Source organism: Furipterus horrens, unplaced genomic scaffold, assembly GCF_987537825.1.
Source record: "Furipterus horrens unplaced genomic scaffold, mFurHor1.1.pri manual_scaffold_6, whole genome shotgun sequence".
Classification (NCBI taxonomy): Eukaryota; Metazoa; Chordata; class Mammalia; order Chiroptera; family Furipteridae; genus Furipterus; species Furipterus horrens.
This window is the reverse complement of record NW_028327176.1, coordinates 72,876,616-72,895,314: the sequence shown is the minus strand read 5'-3', so window position 1 is coordinate 72,895,314 and position 18,699 is coordinate 72,876,616. Positions and strand designations below refer to the sequence as shown.

Here is an 18,699-nt window from a genome sequence, read left to right as displayed (position 1 = left end):
GAGGAGGAGGGGGAGAGGGAAGGAGAGCAAGAGAAAGCAAGAAAGCGAGAGAGAGAGAGAGAGAGAGAGAGAGAGAGAGAGAGAGAGAGAGAGAAACATTGATATGATAGAGAAACATCAATGTGAGAGAGAAACATCAATTGGTTGCCTCCCATACACCCCCCCACCCAACCTGGAATCAAACCTACAACCCAGGTAGGTACCCTGACCAGGAATCAAACCCGCAACCTTCTGGTGTACAGGACAACACTCCAACCAACTGAGCCAGTGGGCCAGGGCTCCACAGGCCTTTAAAAAAAATAAAGATTCTTCCTAAATAGGAACCTTGTGAACTTTAGTTCAAATTTGACTTGGAGAAGATTGCATACTTCCCTTCTTCTCATCCTTAAAGTTTGGTGGTTAAGGCAGAACACTGTTTCTCACATCACACTTAGTACCAAGGTGTCACCAGGTCACAACAAAACCAAATTCTATTAGAGCAAGAGCTTAATTATTTTTAACTTTGTCATAAGTATAAAAATAAAGAATTTATAAATTAGGAAAAAAATAAGTAAAAACTTACTGTTATTGGTACATCTTTTGTTCCTGAATTTAATAAATGAAGATTTAAAACTTTTGGTAGATCTGTTAAAATTTAAAAAAGAAATATTTCTTACACAAGGTGTAGTTTATAGTGAGTTAAAATCTTTTACTTTCTTAGATATTAGACTGAATCTGTTCTACAATGTGAAACACAATGGCCATCAAGTTAATAAAAAGATAATTAGATGGGCTTCCCTTACTCATAAGGACATTGTGTGTTATAAGAACTGCCCCCACCTAACGAGGCCAAACCAAAACCAAAACCAAATTCAGTAAAATTGACATTAAAACTTCCAGTTTTTCAGCAAAGTATAATGAAGCAAATTAAAAATGTGCAATGTGAAATTTTCATATTAAAACTGAATCTAACATTCAAAAATGGGTCTTCAATATAACACAACAAAATTGTGACTACATATGGCCCACAGACATTCCACATGACAAGTACAGTTGACCTTCAAGCAACACAGGGATTAGGGTTGCTGATCCTCACCTAGCTGAAAATCCCTGTATAACTCCAGATTCTCCAAAAACTTAAGCACACTACCTTGGTATCTAAGAGGGATTGGTTCCAGGACCCGCAGCAGATACCAAAATCTGTGGATGCTCAAGTTACTTATATGAAAAGGTGTAGTACTAGGCAGTCGGCCCTCCACATCCACAGATTCCCAACCATGGATAGAAAATACGTTTTTTGATCCTTGGTTGGCTGAATCATGGATGCAAACCCTGGGATACAGAGGCCAACTGAATATTTATTGAAAAAAATTCACATATAAATATACCTGTGCAGTTCAAACCCACATTGTTTAATGCTTAAATACACTACCACTTTTTCCTTAATAAATCCTTAACTTGATTGTTTTCAAATTTGGAATTTGCTTTCTCTGGTCATGTGGGACTAACATCATGTCACTATAATACAATTGAATAATCAATATCTAAAGAAAAATCCAGAAGTAGGGAGGAACTGGATTATAAAATTGGAAAACTACTTTGTGCTCCCGCTTCCATTTAGAAGACTTTACTTAAGTTATCCCATAGCCTTGTAAGAATTCTCAGTTCCCCAAAGTAGATTTCTACAAAATCATATAACCCACTAGAAGGAACTTTCAAAGCTCAATTACAAAGAAGTTAAAGTAGAACCAGTTAGTACTGAACAGGGATTTTGTTTTTTAAAGACCCATAAAGACACTGTCTCTTTTCTTACCTTGTGTTCGCAGTGTACCAAAATCTAACATTTCTGTTGAGGAATAAATTCCAGGAGCTTGTAAAACAGAAAAGTAAACAATTATATTTCACTTTGACTGAGTGAGATGCAGTGAAAACCAAACAAACATATAGTGCTTTCAGTTTTCCACTCACCTGCTGTAACTTCAACCTCGACAGGAAGAATGATAAACTCTGTGCTGTCTGAAGCATTAGTCTTTATTCTTATGAAGGCTGTGTGGTTATCTGCTTCTCTGGAGGAAAAACTGGCTCTCATCACTCCCTTGGTTTCATAAGGAGGAATTTCCTGACAAGTTAACAGACCATAAGTTAACAGACCATAATGTAGCACAGCTTTTGTAATGTTGCAAAACCACCAGTTTATTGAATAAGATTGCATTGGCCAAAAGATGCCTAATTATTTTATATAACTACTAAGAAAAAAATACATTGACAATTAATTATATTCCATTGTAACACACACTCCAATTTTGCAGGATGTTGAAATGTGAGAAATGTGCATTGCCACTTGCAAAATCATTATTAAAAGGTAGCACTAATCTATAAAATCAGTTGTTCTTCAGTTCATTGGTGGTGCTTAGGTATACAAGGTCTGTCTGGAAAAAGTCCAGCCTTTGTTAATATAATGAGAATGGTTTGCATGACATCATGTAACCTGGCAGCCAAGGAGAGTGGACTGGAATGTCCATGCGTGAACAATGATGACTTCACTGTACTGCCCAGTAGGGGTGGTAGATGCCATAGAATGAGCATGTGTACTGTGTGGCTGTTGTATTCAAAATGACTGAGTAGAGCAACTAATCTACATCAAATTTTGCGTTAAGCTTGAATATTCCTCCATGGAAGCTATTTGGATGATCAAGAAGGCCGCAGTTATGGGCAAGTGGTGATCGGCAGCTTCATCAATGTGCCTGCTCATGTACCATGTCTTGTGCAGGATTTTTTTGCAAAACATCAAATCACCCAGGTGACTCAGCCCCCTTACAGCCCAGATTGGGCATCCTGTGACTTCTGGCTTTTCCCAAAACTAAAATTACCTTTGAAAGGGAAAAAACTTCAGACTTTCAATGAGATTCAGGAAAATATGACGGGGCCGTTAACGGTATGGGAGAACTGTATGAGGTCCCAAGGTGACACTTTGAAGGGGACTCAGGTGTCATCGCCCTATGTACAATATTTCGTGTATCTTTTTCAATAAATGTTTCTATTTTTCATATTATATGGCTGGATACATTCTGGACAGATGTCATACAATTCAGTCTTGAAATTCTCTAACCAACAGAAATGTCACCATCAAAGGGAAGCTTTCACAGGAACCTTTTAAAAATTATAACCAAGAGAACTTAGACTCTACAGTACTTTCATTTAAAACCTAACAAAAACAAAGCTTCCCAAGCAAATCTGTAGTTTATCAACTGCGGGTCAGGAAGGTTTTAGGCATGGGTGATAGCTGCAATTTCCAGGCCTGTAATAGGAGAACACTCACACATACAATAAAAGGAAAGTTCATTAAATAAAGAAAAGCTTTTTTTGAAGTATAATCTTTTCTGGTTTTAGAACAATCTGGCACAAACCTTGTTGGTCTATTTTAGGAAATCCCTGTGTTTTTAGATTTAACTGTTCTTCACTCACTTTTACTCTCAACTTTTTAGTTTCAAAAACTAAAGGAGGTGATTGAAACACTCCCAGGGCCCCTAGAGAGGAACCATCCTCTCATAAGTTACCCATCTCTGGGATCTGACTTGGTCTCTGGGTTTTCTCATATACTGAAATGGGGTCGGCGTGAAGTCAAGGCTAACTGACTTTTTCTCTTTGGATTTCTAGAAGTAAAAGTCACTACTATCTTTTCTTGTAACCACTGGGATTTATTAAAACATTATGCCATCTCCGCTACCATTCATTATAGTTCTTAACTAAGTAGAAAGCTGAATTCCCTTGTAGTTGCTTACTAAATACCAATTATATTTGACAGAAAATTCTTAGTTTTTCTATCTAGAATTATATACAAATGTACTGGCTTATAGTTAATTTTCTGAAGCATCGTTTTAGACACTATTTCTCCCAAAGGCTTTTCAAATAATAATATTTGAAAACATTTTTGTGAAAGGATGTAAATGGACCATGTACATATTACGTACTTCTACCTGATAGTGTGCTTCTGTGCCTTAGCAGTTAGCCAATCACTGACAAATTTGTTTCTAAATGTTTAAGTCAACACCTTAAAATGCCCTATACAACCTTTCCTTCTTTGAAACTAGTCAGAAGACAGAATCAAGAGGTAATGCCTGTTTAACAGCACAAGTCACTAAGAAAAGTTGATCTTCAGAGCTCATTCACAGTGGCACAGTCACAGTGTCTTCAATAATGTACGTGATCTTGGTATAAGAACTGCATTTACTACGACTTCCCCTCTTTGATTAAAGCATGGCAGACAACATTAAAAAAAAACAAACCAAAACTCTCTATGGGAGAAACCTTTGCAAATAAAGTAATTACTACATATTCATTAATTTGGTTAATATTTGGTAGTGTTCTCTAAGAAAAAGTGGTTTTCTATGCACTGATACAAACTACTATTAAATATTCAACAATATTAAAAGTGGACATAGAACACCTAAGAATTAAAAAATTTCTAAGTCATCACAAGGGCTTAACAATGTTCCCTCTTAATGTTCAATTCGGGACCTTCAAAAATTGAATGGATCCTTCCCACAGGGCTTTTTCTTCTTCTTTTTTTCCTTAAAAAAATAACTTAAGAGTGAAGCCATTTATAAATGATTGGATTCAGAGACAACTTTACCAGTATAATTCTGATAGAAAAACCTCTTCTTTTCCACACAGTTGGTTAAAGAGCCCACCAATTTCGTTCACTGCTCTTTCCAAAAATTACTACTTTTATCTCACTCTCATACCATTTTCAAATATATTTGATGTAAATTTAATGTTAAGAAAACAATTAAAAAGTCACCCATGTTTTTTTAGGTGATAAGGAGTTAAGTAGTTTCTGGTGTTTTTAAGAAAAAATATTGAGTTCATGTGACCACATGTGAGAGGAAAATGTGTTAGCACTCACCCACAGTTTTCTGGTACCCCCTTGTTGACCTGTTGGAAGTTCTAGGTGAAGATCTCCTCCACTAGAGTACATTTCTACAACCTGTAACAGAAGAGCACATGACAGTTCAGTTAAAAATCATATCCTCGATGCGTCTGATTTGCTGTTATATAGAAATAAGTTTGACGACCTAATTGCTTATCAGAAAAGATTTAAAAACATTTACAGATATAAAAGTAGGATAAGTATGTCGCATCACCACAGTCAGTAACCCACATGTGTAAGCAATGGTGGTATTTTTAACGAAAACAATTTAACTTTGAAATATTAAACTTTGAAACAGGACATCTGTCTTAAATACTGAATTTTAGAAAATCCACCTACAGGACATTTAACAGTAGTTCAGGAAAATTATCAAATTTTAGAAACACAAATTTCATATTTCTTTTGTGTGTGTGTGTGTCCAGGCTTCTTTATTTAAGATCAAAGTGATAAGTGATGTGGGGATTAAAATCAAGAGCATTACTGAACTCACCTTCCCTTTAACTAATTCCCCAAACTTCAGGCCCCTAACCCGTTTGTACTCCCAATTCCGTAACGAAAAAAGAACTTAATCCAAAAGCCCTAGAACAATTCCCGGGGTTCTTTCCCTAGGTCTCCCCTGTCCTGGAAGGGTAGGGCAGCCCAGTCTGAATGCATGGGAGAACCTAGAGTGGTGACAGACAGCAGGAAAGGCTTCACCCTGACAGAGGGGACTGTGGAGTACAGTGCAGTGAAGTGAGGGCCTGCACAGCCTGGGGGGGTACCAAAATGGGGCCCTGGTGCCAGAGGAAAGGATACTGGTCCCCCTAAGAAACGGAGTCCAGAAGCCTCAAAATCGTCTCTTGAGAATAGTCACTGCTTGGTCATTTGCCCTTCTGGCGATGGCAGCAGAACCACACTTGGACCACGTCCTTCTCTAGCTGAGCTGCTGGGCAATGTGTGCTGCAGAGTGGGCTCTGGGCACTGGTTCTCAGGTGGCCCCTTGCTCAGTTCTTGACACTTGTTTGCTTTCCCTTTCAATCCTGCACAAGGGTCTTTGCTTTGCATACCTCCTGCAGATTCTTGTCAGCTTCCTCCGTGCACTTCCGCAGGAGGGGCTGCGGCTTACACATGTTCTTCAAACTGAGCTACAGAGTCTCAAAGTGCCATATGGTCATTTGGCTGAACACCTTCTCAAAGAGAACACCCAGGGTGAGCCCCACATCGGCCCAGGTATATCCCAGGGTGATCCTCTTCTGCTTCAAGAGCTTGGCAAACTGCCTGAGGTCTTTATTCAGAGCTCTCATGTCCTCACTCGCCTCTTCCTCAGGGTGTGAGTCCAGCTTCTCCTTGTCCAGCTTCATGGCCCCAGAAGCAGCAGCACAAGACTAGGAGGAGGCCTCTTCAGAGTTGCTCTCCATCCTGGCTCCCTCCTGACGCTCGAGTTCGGGAGCTTCCAGGACGCCTTGGGGCACCAGCCCTACTCCAACTTGAGGCCCATAGTAGGCCATCCCCCAACATAACTCATATGGTGGGGGTCAAGGGGAATCCCCTACACTTCGGCTCCAGGGCCAAGTTCTGGCCCAATTCCCAACCCACTCGGAGGGCCCTGGAAGCTCAGCCAGGCACGAGCGTCAACCCATTCTGGCTCTGGCCCTCCTGGTCCATCACCTCTACCACTTGGTGGAGGCGAGAAGGCAAAGTCGGAAACCAGGTGTCCCACCAGGGGAAGGAGGGTGCCCCACGCCAGCAACCAGATGAAAGGAGGGCTCTCCAAGGCACTCAAAATCTGTATTTCTTATACTTACACAGTGCTTCTTTAGTCACACATTTATAGGACCTAGCAGTGGACCTAACAGCTACTATAATTGTTAAACAGTGAAGAGTGTATTATTCTGAAACATATAAAACAATTTTAATGTAGTATGAACACATTTGGTTTCTACTGGTAGCAAAATCACAAGTACTGTTAAAGCCTCTGTGGCTGGTACCTATATGCATAATTTTTAAAAATAAATTTTTTTTCTTAGTGTAAGATAAATGACTACCAGTTGGGAAACAGTTTTCTGTATAAAACAAATAACAAAAACAAAAAAACCTCACCTGAGGATATGCCTATTGATTTTAGAGAGGGGAAGAAAGGGAGGGAGAGAGGGAGGGAAACATCAAAGTGAGAAAGAAACATTGATCAGCTGCTCCCGCATGCGCCCTGACCAAGGACTGAACCTGCAAGCTAGGCACAGACCCTGACTGGGAATCAAACCTTCAACGCTTTGTTTAGAGGACACTGCTCCAACTAACCGAGCCACACCGGCCACACTTAAAGTAGTTTTAATGAAGCCTACTGTACAATAAACTATACATCTTTAAAGTGCACGACATGATAAATTCTGACATATGCATACAGCGTAGTACCACTGCAATTGAGATGAGAAATATACCTATTACCTCACACAGTTTCTTCACGTACTTTGCAGCCTACCTGTCCCTCTCTGCCCCTTCTCATCCCTAGGTATCCACTGAGTTGCTCTCATCCACTCTAGATCCCTTTGTATTTTGCAGTTTTATATAAATGGAATCAAAAGTCTGTACTGTACTCTTGTGTTCAGCTGCTTTTATTCAGTGTAATGATTTTGAAATCTATCATGTTCTTGGATGTATTTATAGTTCTTTTCCATTTTATGGATATGCAACAATTTTTGATCCATTCACCTAATAGTGAATATTTGGGTAGTTTCCAGTTTTTGGTCATCACAGATAAAGCTGCTATGAACAATGCGTTAATAAGTCTGTGTATGAATTTCTGCTTTCCTTTCTTTTAGGAGAAGACCTAGGGACAGAATGGGTCCTATGACAGGAGACTTTCCTTCAATGGCAGGTTACCTTAACTCCTAATGAGAAATAATCTATTTAATTAAATGCCATTTTGGGGTGAAGTAATAAAGAGAATGGGTGAAAAACCATTGTTTTATTATAAAAGTTCCCCAAAGGTACATAAAAAAGTACAAAGCAGAGATACAGTAATACTTTAGTACAAGCTTAAAGGTTTTTGATGTGTGTGTGTGTTGTTAAAGAAACGCATTGGGCAAAGACTAATGAACTAGAATGTTCTTCTGAGTATTATTACTTGCTTTCCAATTTCTTACAACAGTGTTGTCTTAAAGTACTGATTGTATTAATAGCAATAGCACATTAACTGACGGGGTAATTATGGAACTTTTTCTGAAAAACCAGAAAAAAATCACATATTATTTCACTTAACAACTTCCAAGGTATTAAGGAAATAAGCATAACAATTTTTGGAAACAAAAAACTGAAAGGTAGACTACAGATACAGGGAAATAAGTAAGAAGACAGAGATACAAAAGGCTAAATTATCTTAATCTAATAAAGTTTAGGAAAAAAAAGAAATCCAACAATACATACAGAATATAGTTTATTTTAAAAATTCCCACAAAGAATGTTTATTTTTGTATGTCCACATATACGCCTACAAATGCACCCACAAAGGTCTGATGTGATGCACACCAAGATCATATGAGCAGTATCTATGAGGAAGGGTTTGGATTGGAATTGTGCTAATACAATAGTAATCTGCTACATGTGGTTATATCTAAGTTTAAGTTAGCTGAAATAAACTAAAATGTTCAGTTCCTCAGCCACCCTAGCCCCAAATTCAGGTGCTCAGTAGCCATGTGTGGCTACTGTATTGGAGAGAGCAGACACAAAACTTTTTCATTATCCCAGAAAGTTCTACTAGAGTCCTGGGTTGGAACGGAAGAAATTCAGGGGGACATCTGCTCTACCCGTTTGAATTAACATTTTCTTCCAGCAAAAACATACTTATGTGTTTGTATTGTATAATGAAAAAAAAAAAATCAGATACAATTTCTTGCTTTACAGTATTTTCTTAAATTCAAGGACAAGACTAATGAGAGTATAACATATTATAGGAGTATCAGGTTAAGAGTGCCTTCCATACAAACTTCCAGTTATAAAATAAGCCCTGGGAATGTAAGGTACAGCATGGACAAGTCAATAATACTGTTTTGCATATTGGAAAGTTGCTAAGTGTAGATCTTAAAAGTTCTTGTCATAAGGAAAAAAAATTGTAACCGTGTGGTAATGGATGTTAAAAGTTTTACAACTAAAACTAATATAAATGTTACATGCCAATTACATATCAACAAAAGAAAAAAACCCAGTACTGAATTCAAAGTGATAATTGTTTTAGACGATAGCCTGATGACTCACAAGCTGAGGAGAAAGGCATAGACCATAGGTTAGCCGCCACTTGCTGAGTTGGGGACCCCTAACCTTCCAGCAGGAAGCAACTCCTGAGTCTGTGCTCTGGCCACTACACGGAGAGGGCACTCTGGGGAGCTCTGTCCTATCGCTGCCATATCAGTGTGCCAACTCATGCAGTAGGGTCTGACAGAATGAAGAACCAGTTATTTTCTTTTTTTTTTTTTAATGTCTTTGACTTAAAAGTAGTCAAAACAAGGAAGTAGCAAGAATTTATGAGGTTTCTGCATAGATTTGCAATAAAAGCCAGGACAGGGAAAATATACCACTACCTAAAGTAGCAAACGGATATAAATGACAGAGTGATGATGATGAAGAGGATTCACTTTTCACTGTACAAACAGGACACAGGAGCTTTTTCCTCTTTTGTGATGAAAATATCTAACTAAAAATAATTAAAATTCGTGCAGAGTATTTTTATTCATAGCTATACTCACCCATTGTCAGCCAAGTGTTGTGGAGAAATCTCTTTCTTACTACTTTAGCATAAAATTCAGGCTCTGAAAATCTTGTCTTATTTTACCTCATTTCCCCTTCCATTGTTTATGAACATGTCTACCGTGGGGTTCTAGGACAATAAAATCCATTTTGGGTGCCACAGCTCTTTAGCTTACCACAATATATAGTATTTCCCATCACTTGTCATTTTCAAGATACTGTTAAGTCCTGCAGTGTTGGTCCTAAGGAGCTCTGGGTGTGGATATTACAAACCATTCTGGAAAGCCCCCGCATCTCTTTCTGATACTGACAACAGAACTAGATGAGCTCTAGTGGTAGCAAATGACATAGAGTTGGAAGTCGCAAGGGATGGGGCTGGGGCTTTGAGAAATATCTGAATGAGTCACACCAGCCTCGCTTACTATAGAAGTGATAAGGAACCACTGAAGAGGGATTTCAAATTTGAAAACAATTACTACTAAAAGATTGGGTAAGCCCTGGCTGGTGTGGCTCAGTGAATTGAGTGCCGGACTGTGAACCAAAAGGTCACTGGTTTGATTCCCAGTCAGGGTACATAAGAGGCAAGCACACATTGATGTATTTCCCCCTCTCTTTCTCCATTTTCTTCCCTCTCTCTAAAAATAAATAAATAAAATAATTAAAAATATATAAAAATAAAAGATTGGGTAAAATAAGGAGTTAGGTTTTTAAAATAAAAAATAAGTTTGCTTTTAATCATGATTCTTTATTATCCTTTCCTTGGACTTCAATTTCCAGGCTCTGCAATCACTAAAATTTTATTAATTACAGAAACAGATAGAAACTGTGGCTTTTTAAAAAATTTTTAAAAATATTTGTCTATTAATTTGAGACAGAGAGAGAGAGAGAGAGAGAGAGAGAGAGAGAGAGAGAGAGAGATTGACTTGTCGTTCTACTTATTTATGCACTCATTGGTTGCTTCTTTTATGTGCTCTGACCAGAGATTGAACCTGCAACCTTGGACTATCAGGACGATGCTCTAACCAACTGAGTTACCTGGCCTATGCTGGTACAAACTGTGTTTTTAAAATTTACATTGAACTGGAAAGAGCTAATAGGCAAGAAAAATAGCAGCCTTATATAGCTGAAAACTCTTCTTAAATTAAATGCAGAACTGCCTAAACTCTAATACCAGAGAAGCCATAATCATTTTTAAAATGGTTCAAAAAATTCAATATCTAGACTGCTGACATCCAAAAATCAGACCACAGCAAGATGCATTAGAAGAACACCCCTCTTCAGTACAACTTTAAAACCACATGGTTTTAAAGTCTTGAAAGCTATAACAAATTGAAATTTTAAGCTAAGCCTTAATTTCCACCAAAATGAAGCTCATTCAAAATCACCATCATAAACTCACCTGTAAAGGCTCACTGTGAGGGTTGTGTATGTTTATTATAGGTGAGAAACTGCTATTCACAGGGACTCTGGCCCCAATGAATGGCCTCAAACGATAAGGATTTGGAACTCCAACACCAAATACCTGTTTCAAAGGAGGAATAAAAAGCAATTTGAGTTGCTTTTATAACTAACATTCTTATACGTTATTACAGATTAACTTAGGGAAAACTCGTGAGTCTAATTTAGATTTCAGAAAATCTTAACTCCCTTTAAAGAGAGCAGACCTGTTGTTTCTATATCTGATTTGGCTATATATTTGATTTACGACATATACATGTATTTGGAATAATTTCTATGACAGACTGGAAATAAAACATTAATAAGTTTCATTTTCCTTACCTAAAAAATTGAGAACAGTATCTATAACATTTGCAGAGGAGTACGTAAAGTATATAATGCCATATAAATGATTATTCTAAAGATCTTGATAACCTTGATAAACTACTTTTCTTCAATAACCTAATCATAATAACTGTACATAAAAACTTAAAACAATATATTTACTAAGAAACGCAGGCATGTATGTTTTAATCTTGAAACCATTATAATACAGTATGCATCACAAGTGTACAGAAAGTAAAATTAAGAGTCAGTGCAAAAATAGTTTTTACTATTCTTTTGTCAATCTTATTTTAACTCTTTAGCTGTAGCTTTAAGATCATTTGTTCAGTCTAATTTGAATAGGAATGTTAACAGACACAACAGTAGGTATAAAATGGTCTAAGTTTCATCTTTTACACTTACTATAATCTCTGAGTCACTGAACTTCTTAAAAGCATGTCATGTGTTAGGTCAAAGATGTTGACTATGTTTTAAAAAATAAACAAAATCCCACTTCTGGGAGTATCTCTGGACGAACTCAAAACATTAATTTGAAAGAACATAACCACCCCTATGTTCATTTCAGCATTATTTACAATAGCCAATATATGGAAGCAGCTTAAGTGTCCATCAGCAGACGAGTGGATATAACAACTACGAGTCATTTACATAGTGGAATACTACGAGGCCATAAGAAGAAAGGAAATTTTACACTTTGTGAAAGTAGGGATGGACCTGGAGAACATTATGCTAAGGGAAATAAGCCAGTCAGAGAAAGGCAAATACCACATGATTTCACTCATATGTGGCATCTAATGAACAAACTGAACTAACAAGCAAAATAGAGACAGACTCAGATAGAGAGCAGGATGACAGCTACCGGGGGGTGGGGGGGTCTGGGGAGTTTACAGGGTAGAAGGATAAAGGACTCATAGACAAGGGACTACAGTGTGGTGACTGCAGGGGTGAGGCGAGTATAAGGGGACTGAATGGTAATGGAAAAAATACAATTAAAAAAAAGAAAAGAAAATTCAACAGACTATTAAAAAAAAAAGGTTTAATTCTAGTTCTTACCTGGTATGTAAATACCCCATGATTAGATGTGTTAATAAATAAAGTATTTTCTACATTTCCTACTACTCTTGCAAGGAAAACTACATCAAACGATGTATTTCCTCCCGGAAGAATTTTCTGTAAAAGAACAGCAATAAATAAAGTTAAATTAGTCACCAAAAAAATAAAAATTTAGATTATGCTAATCAAAGTTACAGCTAAAATTCTCAAAAACAAACATCTCAGAATAATTTCCATAAAGTATCTCCCCCCTCAAAGGATTAAGCTTTAAATTAGCCAAACTATTTTGTAGTAGAAAATAATTGATGTCTATAGTCATGTACCTCTGTCAATTACCAGTCTAAATCCCCATACAGCAGATGGTTTCCCTGGACTCTGTTCAGTCAACAATCACTAGGCTGGAATGAGGTGCCTCATTATAGGCTTTTTTGTCATCACACAATCAGGTAGAAGTGAGCTGAATCTAAACTTTTCATATACATGTTATCCGCTAAGAAGCAGCCACCTGTACTATTCCAAAGAAGAGGTAAGTCCAGACCTCAACCCCTTGACCTCTGTCACCCATTCACAAAGGCACAAAATGTGCCGCAACTTACATTAGAAAAGAAGGCAGGGGTGACAAGTATGTGCAAGAACTCACTCCTGTTATCTTGTACAGAATGAGAATGTCATTGTAGTTAGCAAAAAAAAAAGAAAAAGTATTACAACAAAACAAAAGGGCTGCTTGAGAAGTTCCAGAGACCGTGACTGCAGTTCTGTTTTCAATGAAGCCTTAAAATGCATTTTAATAAAATCATCATCCTTGTTCATTCTGCCTCTATGACAGAACTCTAAAATACTCAATTTATAGCTTAAAATACACGACATTGAGACTTCTGGCTTCACCTTAGTGTGCAGAAAGCTGTAAAACACATTTCTCCTGCATTATCAGTAACAAAAAAATAACTTTTCTTGAACCCGCCACTAAGTTTCTGTATCTTTTAGCCCAGAATCTAAGGAAAGACAAGCATCTCCAAGGAGAGATGTAATGTGAGTACTGGTTCACCCATGGTAGAGAATGGGAAGATGAGGCTTCCACACAAAAGGGTAAAATAAAGTCAGCTAAAATTTTTATACACTGGCCAGGTGTGGGCTAAAATATTAGTACAAAACCCTTGGACTATAGACAGCAAGTGGATGTCATACCTGAGCAAAAAGTCACTAATAGAATGATAGCTGGTAAATTTTTAAATAGTCTGAAATGAAGCAACACCTTCTAAACAACTTAATGGTCAAAGCAGTAGTCATTACATAAAGTAAAAAATATTTTTAATCAATTAGAAATGAAAACACAAAATATCAAAATGTGTTGGCTGCAATTAAAGCAGTACTTGGAGAGAAATTTACAGTATTATATGCTTACTTTGAAAAAAATGCCTCAAATCAATAATCTATGTTTCCACCCCCCAGAAAACTAGAAAGACAGTAAATTAAACTCAAAATACGCAAAAGAAAGAGTAACAGACAAGAAAAGGAATGAATGAAAAACAGAAAAAATAAAAATAAAGTCAACAGAACAAAAAGCTAATGCTTCAAATAGGTCCATAAAACTGATAAAACCCTAGGTAGAATTATAAAGAATAATAAGAAAGAAAAAGCAAAATGAAATGTGAACATTATTATTTGCACTCTTTACATGTAAAAAGGATGACAAAATAAGAATACAAACAACTCTATGGCACAAATTAAAAAACTCAAAGAAATGGACATTATCTAAATACCACAATCTGCCAAAGCTCACTCAAAATGAAACTGAAAACTGTAACAGTCCTACACCTATTAAAGAAATATAATTTGCAATGAAAAATCATCCCACAAAACAAATTGCCAAATATAAAAAACAGTCACAGGGATGTAAAGCACAGCATAGGAAATACAGTCAATAATAATATAACTACAGATGGTGTAAGGTCGGCAGTAGACTTATCAGGATGATCGTGTAAGTTATATAAATGTCTAATCACTATGTTGTACACTTAAAACTAATATAATATTGCATGTCAACTGTAATTGAAAAAATTAAAAGTTAAAATAAAACTTTCCCACAAAACCCAAGCTCAAATCTTCACCGAGGACTGCTGTAGTTTCCTGCTTCAACAGTGCTTGAATGTAACAGGCACTCGACCCCATCCCAGTCAACCACCCAGATCCATCCTCTGCCACCTCCTTACAGTTCCCTTGGACTGCCCCAGAGCCCCCAAGTCTCCTCTCCTCAGCCATGCAACAGGATGACTATGTCAACCCTGCAGGCGCGCCAGAACTACCATCAGGATTCGGAGGCCGCCACCAGCTGCCTGATCAACCTGGTGTCCTACACTTCCCACGTCTACCTGTCCATGTCTTACTACCTTGACCACAATCATGTGGCTTTGAAGAACTTTGATAAACATTTTCTTCACCCATCTCAGGAGGAAAGGGAACATGCTGAGAAACTGAGGAAGCTGCAGAACCAACAAGGTGGCCAAATCTTCCTTCAGGATATCAAGAAACCAGACCATGATGACTGGGAGAATGGGTTGAATGCAATGGAGTATTACACTTGGGAAAAAAGCGTGAATCATTCACTACTGGACTTGCACAAACTGACCACTGAAAAAAAATGACCTTCCTTTGTGTGACTTCATTGAGACTCACTACCTAGATGAGGAGGTGAAATCTATCAAAGTAGTACGTAACCACATAACCAACTTGTGCAGGTTGGGGGCCCCTCAATCTGCCGTGGCAGAGTGTCTCTTTGACAAGCACACTCTGCGAGACAGTACAGACAGCTAAGCCTTGGGCTGTCTTCTACAACCACAGGAGTTACTTCCCTGGTCACCAAAGCAGTGCCTGCATGTTGGGAGTTACCTTTACCTTTCCTAGAACTTGTACAAAATCATCAACTTATATCTCCTTTCATTTGTACCATTCATTCAAATAAAGTAATTTGGCACTTCCCCCCACCACCCAAAAAAGCAAGGCCCAAACTCAGATGGTTTCACTGGTAGAAAAGGATTTAATACCAACCATTAAATAAGTAAATAATATAGCTATATAAACTTTCAAATGTACAGAAGAGAGAACATTCCCCACCTCATTTTATGAGTCTAGCATTACCCTGATATCCATACCAAAGACTTCACAAGAAAACTAGAAGCTAGTATTTCTCATGAACGTAGACATACAATCATCTGCAAAATACTGGCAAACTGAATCCAGCCAATGTTTGGAAAAGGATAATACATCTTGACCAAGTGATTTTTATCTTAACACTGCAATTCTACAGTTCAACATTCAAAAATCAAAACAATGTAATTTATATTATCACCTTACTAAAGAAGAAACACCATGTGGTCATTTCAATAGCTGCATAAAATAATTAAGACAAAATTCAATGTCCATTCATGATTTTAAAATCTCAGTAAACTAGGTCAATATGTAATCTAGTTCTCTTTTTCTGTTAAGTGCTTTTATAAAAGATGAATTGTTCACTCATATTGGGTTGGCCCCAAAGATTTTTTCCCCCATAAGATGGCTCTAGGAGTGCTTCGTAAGCTTTAACTTCATTTGAAACAATTTTGTTAGATTGTATTGTGACAGCTGTTCTATTAGTGTGCATTTAAAAAAACTTATCAAAATCGGTGTATTTTTGTGTAGCCATTTTAATACTGAAGATGGAATAAAATACGCGACATTTCCAGCATATTATGCTTTATTATTGCAAGAAAGATAAAAACACAACTGAAATGTTAAAAAGGTATTTCCCTATCCTAGCAATTAACACTGGAATTTTAATGTTTAAAAAAGTATTTATTACAATAACATGTACATATACATAAAAGAAATACTGAGGTATAAATCTAATAACATAATTATATAAGCTAAAAACTACAACACTTTGCTGAAAGTAATGAAAGCTTTAAAAAATGGAGAGCTACTACTGCGTTCATAGATCGGAAGACTCAATACTGTTAAGATATTAATTCTCCCAAACTGATTTCAATATCCAATGCAATGGAAATAAAAACTTCAGTCTGAGGAGAAATAACAAAATGCAACGTGAAATAGGATCCTAGAACGGAAAAAGTACATTGATACAAAAACTAATGAAATTCACAGCAGTTTTTGTATTGTACTAATGTTAATTTCCTGGTTTTGATAACTGTACTATGATTATATAACATGTTAGCAGTAAGAGAAACTGGGTGAAGAACATACAAAGACTATACTTACTTTTCTGTACATTTAAGATTAATTCAAAATAAAACATCTCAGCAAGATTTTTAAGAGAAACTGACCAGCAAGCAGGTTCTAAAATTTAGATGGCAAAGAAAGGGAGTAAGAAGAGCAATACAATTTTGAAAAATAAAAATAAAATTGGACCACATGAACTTCTTCATTCTAGGAATTACTAAAAAGCTACAATAATCATGACAGTGAGGTACTGGTGAAAGGGTAGACATATTAGCACATAATAGAGACTAGGAAACAGACCACATATACAAGGTCAATTTATTGTTGACAAAATGTAGAGGGATTTTGATGAGAAGAGACAGTCTTTTCAATCCATGGTGCAGGAACAACTGTTTGTGCAAAACAAAAAAGAAAATGACTCTATATCCCATGCCATCAACAAGCATTAACTCAAAATAGACCACAGACCTAAATGTAAAATCTCCAACTATTAAACTTCTGGAAGAAAAATTGAAGACGATCTTTATGACCTTGGTTTTGTCAAAGAGTTCTTAGCTACAACTCTAAAAGCATGGCTAATAAAACGAAAATTTCATAAACTGGACTTCATGGAAATTAATGACTTCTGTTCTGTGAAAGATTCTATAAGAGATCGAAAAGACATGATACAGTCTAAAAGGAAAGATTTGCCAATCACACAGGTAATAAAGAACTTTTGTCAATGCAAAGATGCTCAAAAACCGTAAGTCATTAGTGAATGTAAATTAAAATAAAAAAGAACACAGTACACCTATTGGAGTGACTAAAATAAAATAAAATGCAAACTTAACAGTACAGTCCTAATAAGGATGTTGAGCAACTGGAACTCTCAAACATTTCAGGTGGGAATGCAAAATGGTAGTTACTATGAAGAACTGTTAAATATATACTTAGCACACCACCCAGCAATTCCACTCCTAAGTATTTATGTAAGGGAAATGCAAATTTATGTTCACACAAAAATCTGTACATAAATTTTTATAGTGACTTTATTTCTTGTAACTCTAAACTGGAAACTACCCAAATGTCTTTAACTGATAAGTGGATAAATAAACTGCAATGCTGCCTTCCAGTGAAATATCACCCAGCAAAAGAATGGTACAAAGAACTGAAACATCCAACTATTTGGATCAATTTGAAATGGAAGATGACAAACTCAAAAAGCTCTATACAGCATAGTTCCATTTATATAACCTTCCAGAACAGGCTATTCTCAAGACTTGAGTTGAATTGTTGATTACATGACTTTTTGAGTTTGTCAAAACTGAGAACTCTAGTCACATGCAGATTAATTAGGGGGTACATCCTGAGAAACGTGTGGTTAGCCCATTTTGTTGATGTGCAAACATCATAGAATGCACTTATACAGACCTAGATAGTAATTGTATGTACTATACTTTTATAGGACTGAAGCAGTAGGTTTGTTAATATCAACATCACCACAAACAAGTTAAATGCCTGACTTAAGCTTTTATTGCAGAGGCATCCATTTCAAAGCCAGCAAGACCCGATAAAAGAAGCAGGCTGCCTCCCTCCCAGTGATTGATGCTCCTTTGTTTTAGAGATCCTGGTTCATTTAGACAAAGACCATTTGGGCTACTCGGTTTTTCTCTTCCTGGACTTGAAATCCCCACCCTTATGATGTTTTAAATTCACCAGTAAAGATGAGCCCCCATTCAACCCCAATAAAAGCAGAACACCAGGTCCCTGTTGCTCTCTCCCAGGCGTGCTTTGTACACTCCATGGCCTGTCAGTAATAAACTCATCCCTTCAGAGTTTCCCAGTGATTATCACTGAAGGCCATCTTGCAATCATAGTAAGAATCATGTGGTGATCCAGTCATAACATTGGTGTAGAAAGGAGAGATGTTTATGGGAAGCTCACCTGTACCCGGGTGAATGCCCCCAGGCATTTCTCACCAATGGCACTGCTACAGAAAGACCAAGAAAGAGGAAAACGGCAATGCACTGTGCTTTGCTTTTCTG

General features: G+C 37.1%; 1 protein-coding gene and 1 pseudogene across 1 annotated transcript in view; both read right to left on the bottom strand.

Moving 5' to 3' along the window:
- LOC150006490 (transmembrane protein 131-like) overlaps nucleotides 1-18,699 on the bottom strand; it is a gene marked incomplete at its 5' end in the record, with an annotated part of 143,234 nt that overhangs the window by 53,760 nt on the left and 70,775 nt on the right. The window contains 6 exon segments of the mRNA XM_090280131.1: nucleotides 563-624; nucleotides 1,793-1,849; nucleotides 1,948-2,098; nucleotides 4,886-4,966; nucleotides 11,028-11,150; nucleotides 12,464-12,580. Of these exon segments, the coding sequence (XP_090136257.1) occupies nucleotides 563-624; nucleotides 1,793-1,849; nucleotides 1,948-2,098; nucleotides 4,886-4,966; nucleotides 11,028-11,150; nucleotides 12,464-12,580 (591 nt within the window).
- Nucleotides 5,489-9,631, bottom strand: LOC150006491 (POU domain, class 5, transcription factor 1 pseudogene; annotated as a pseudogene).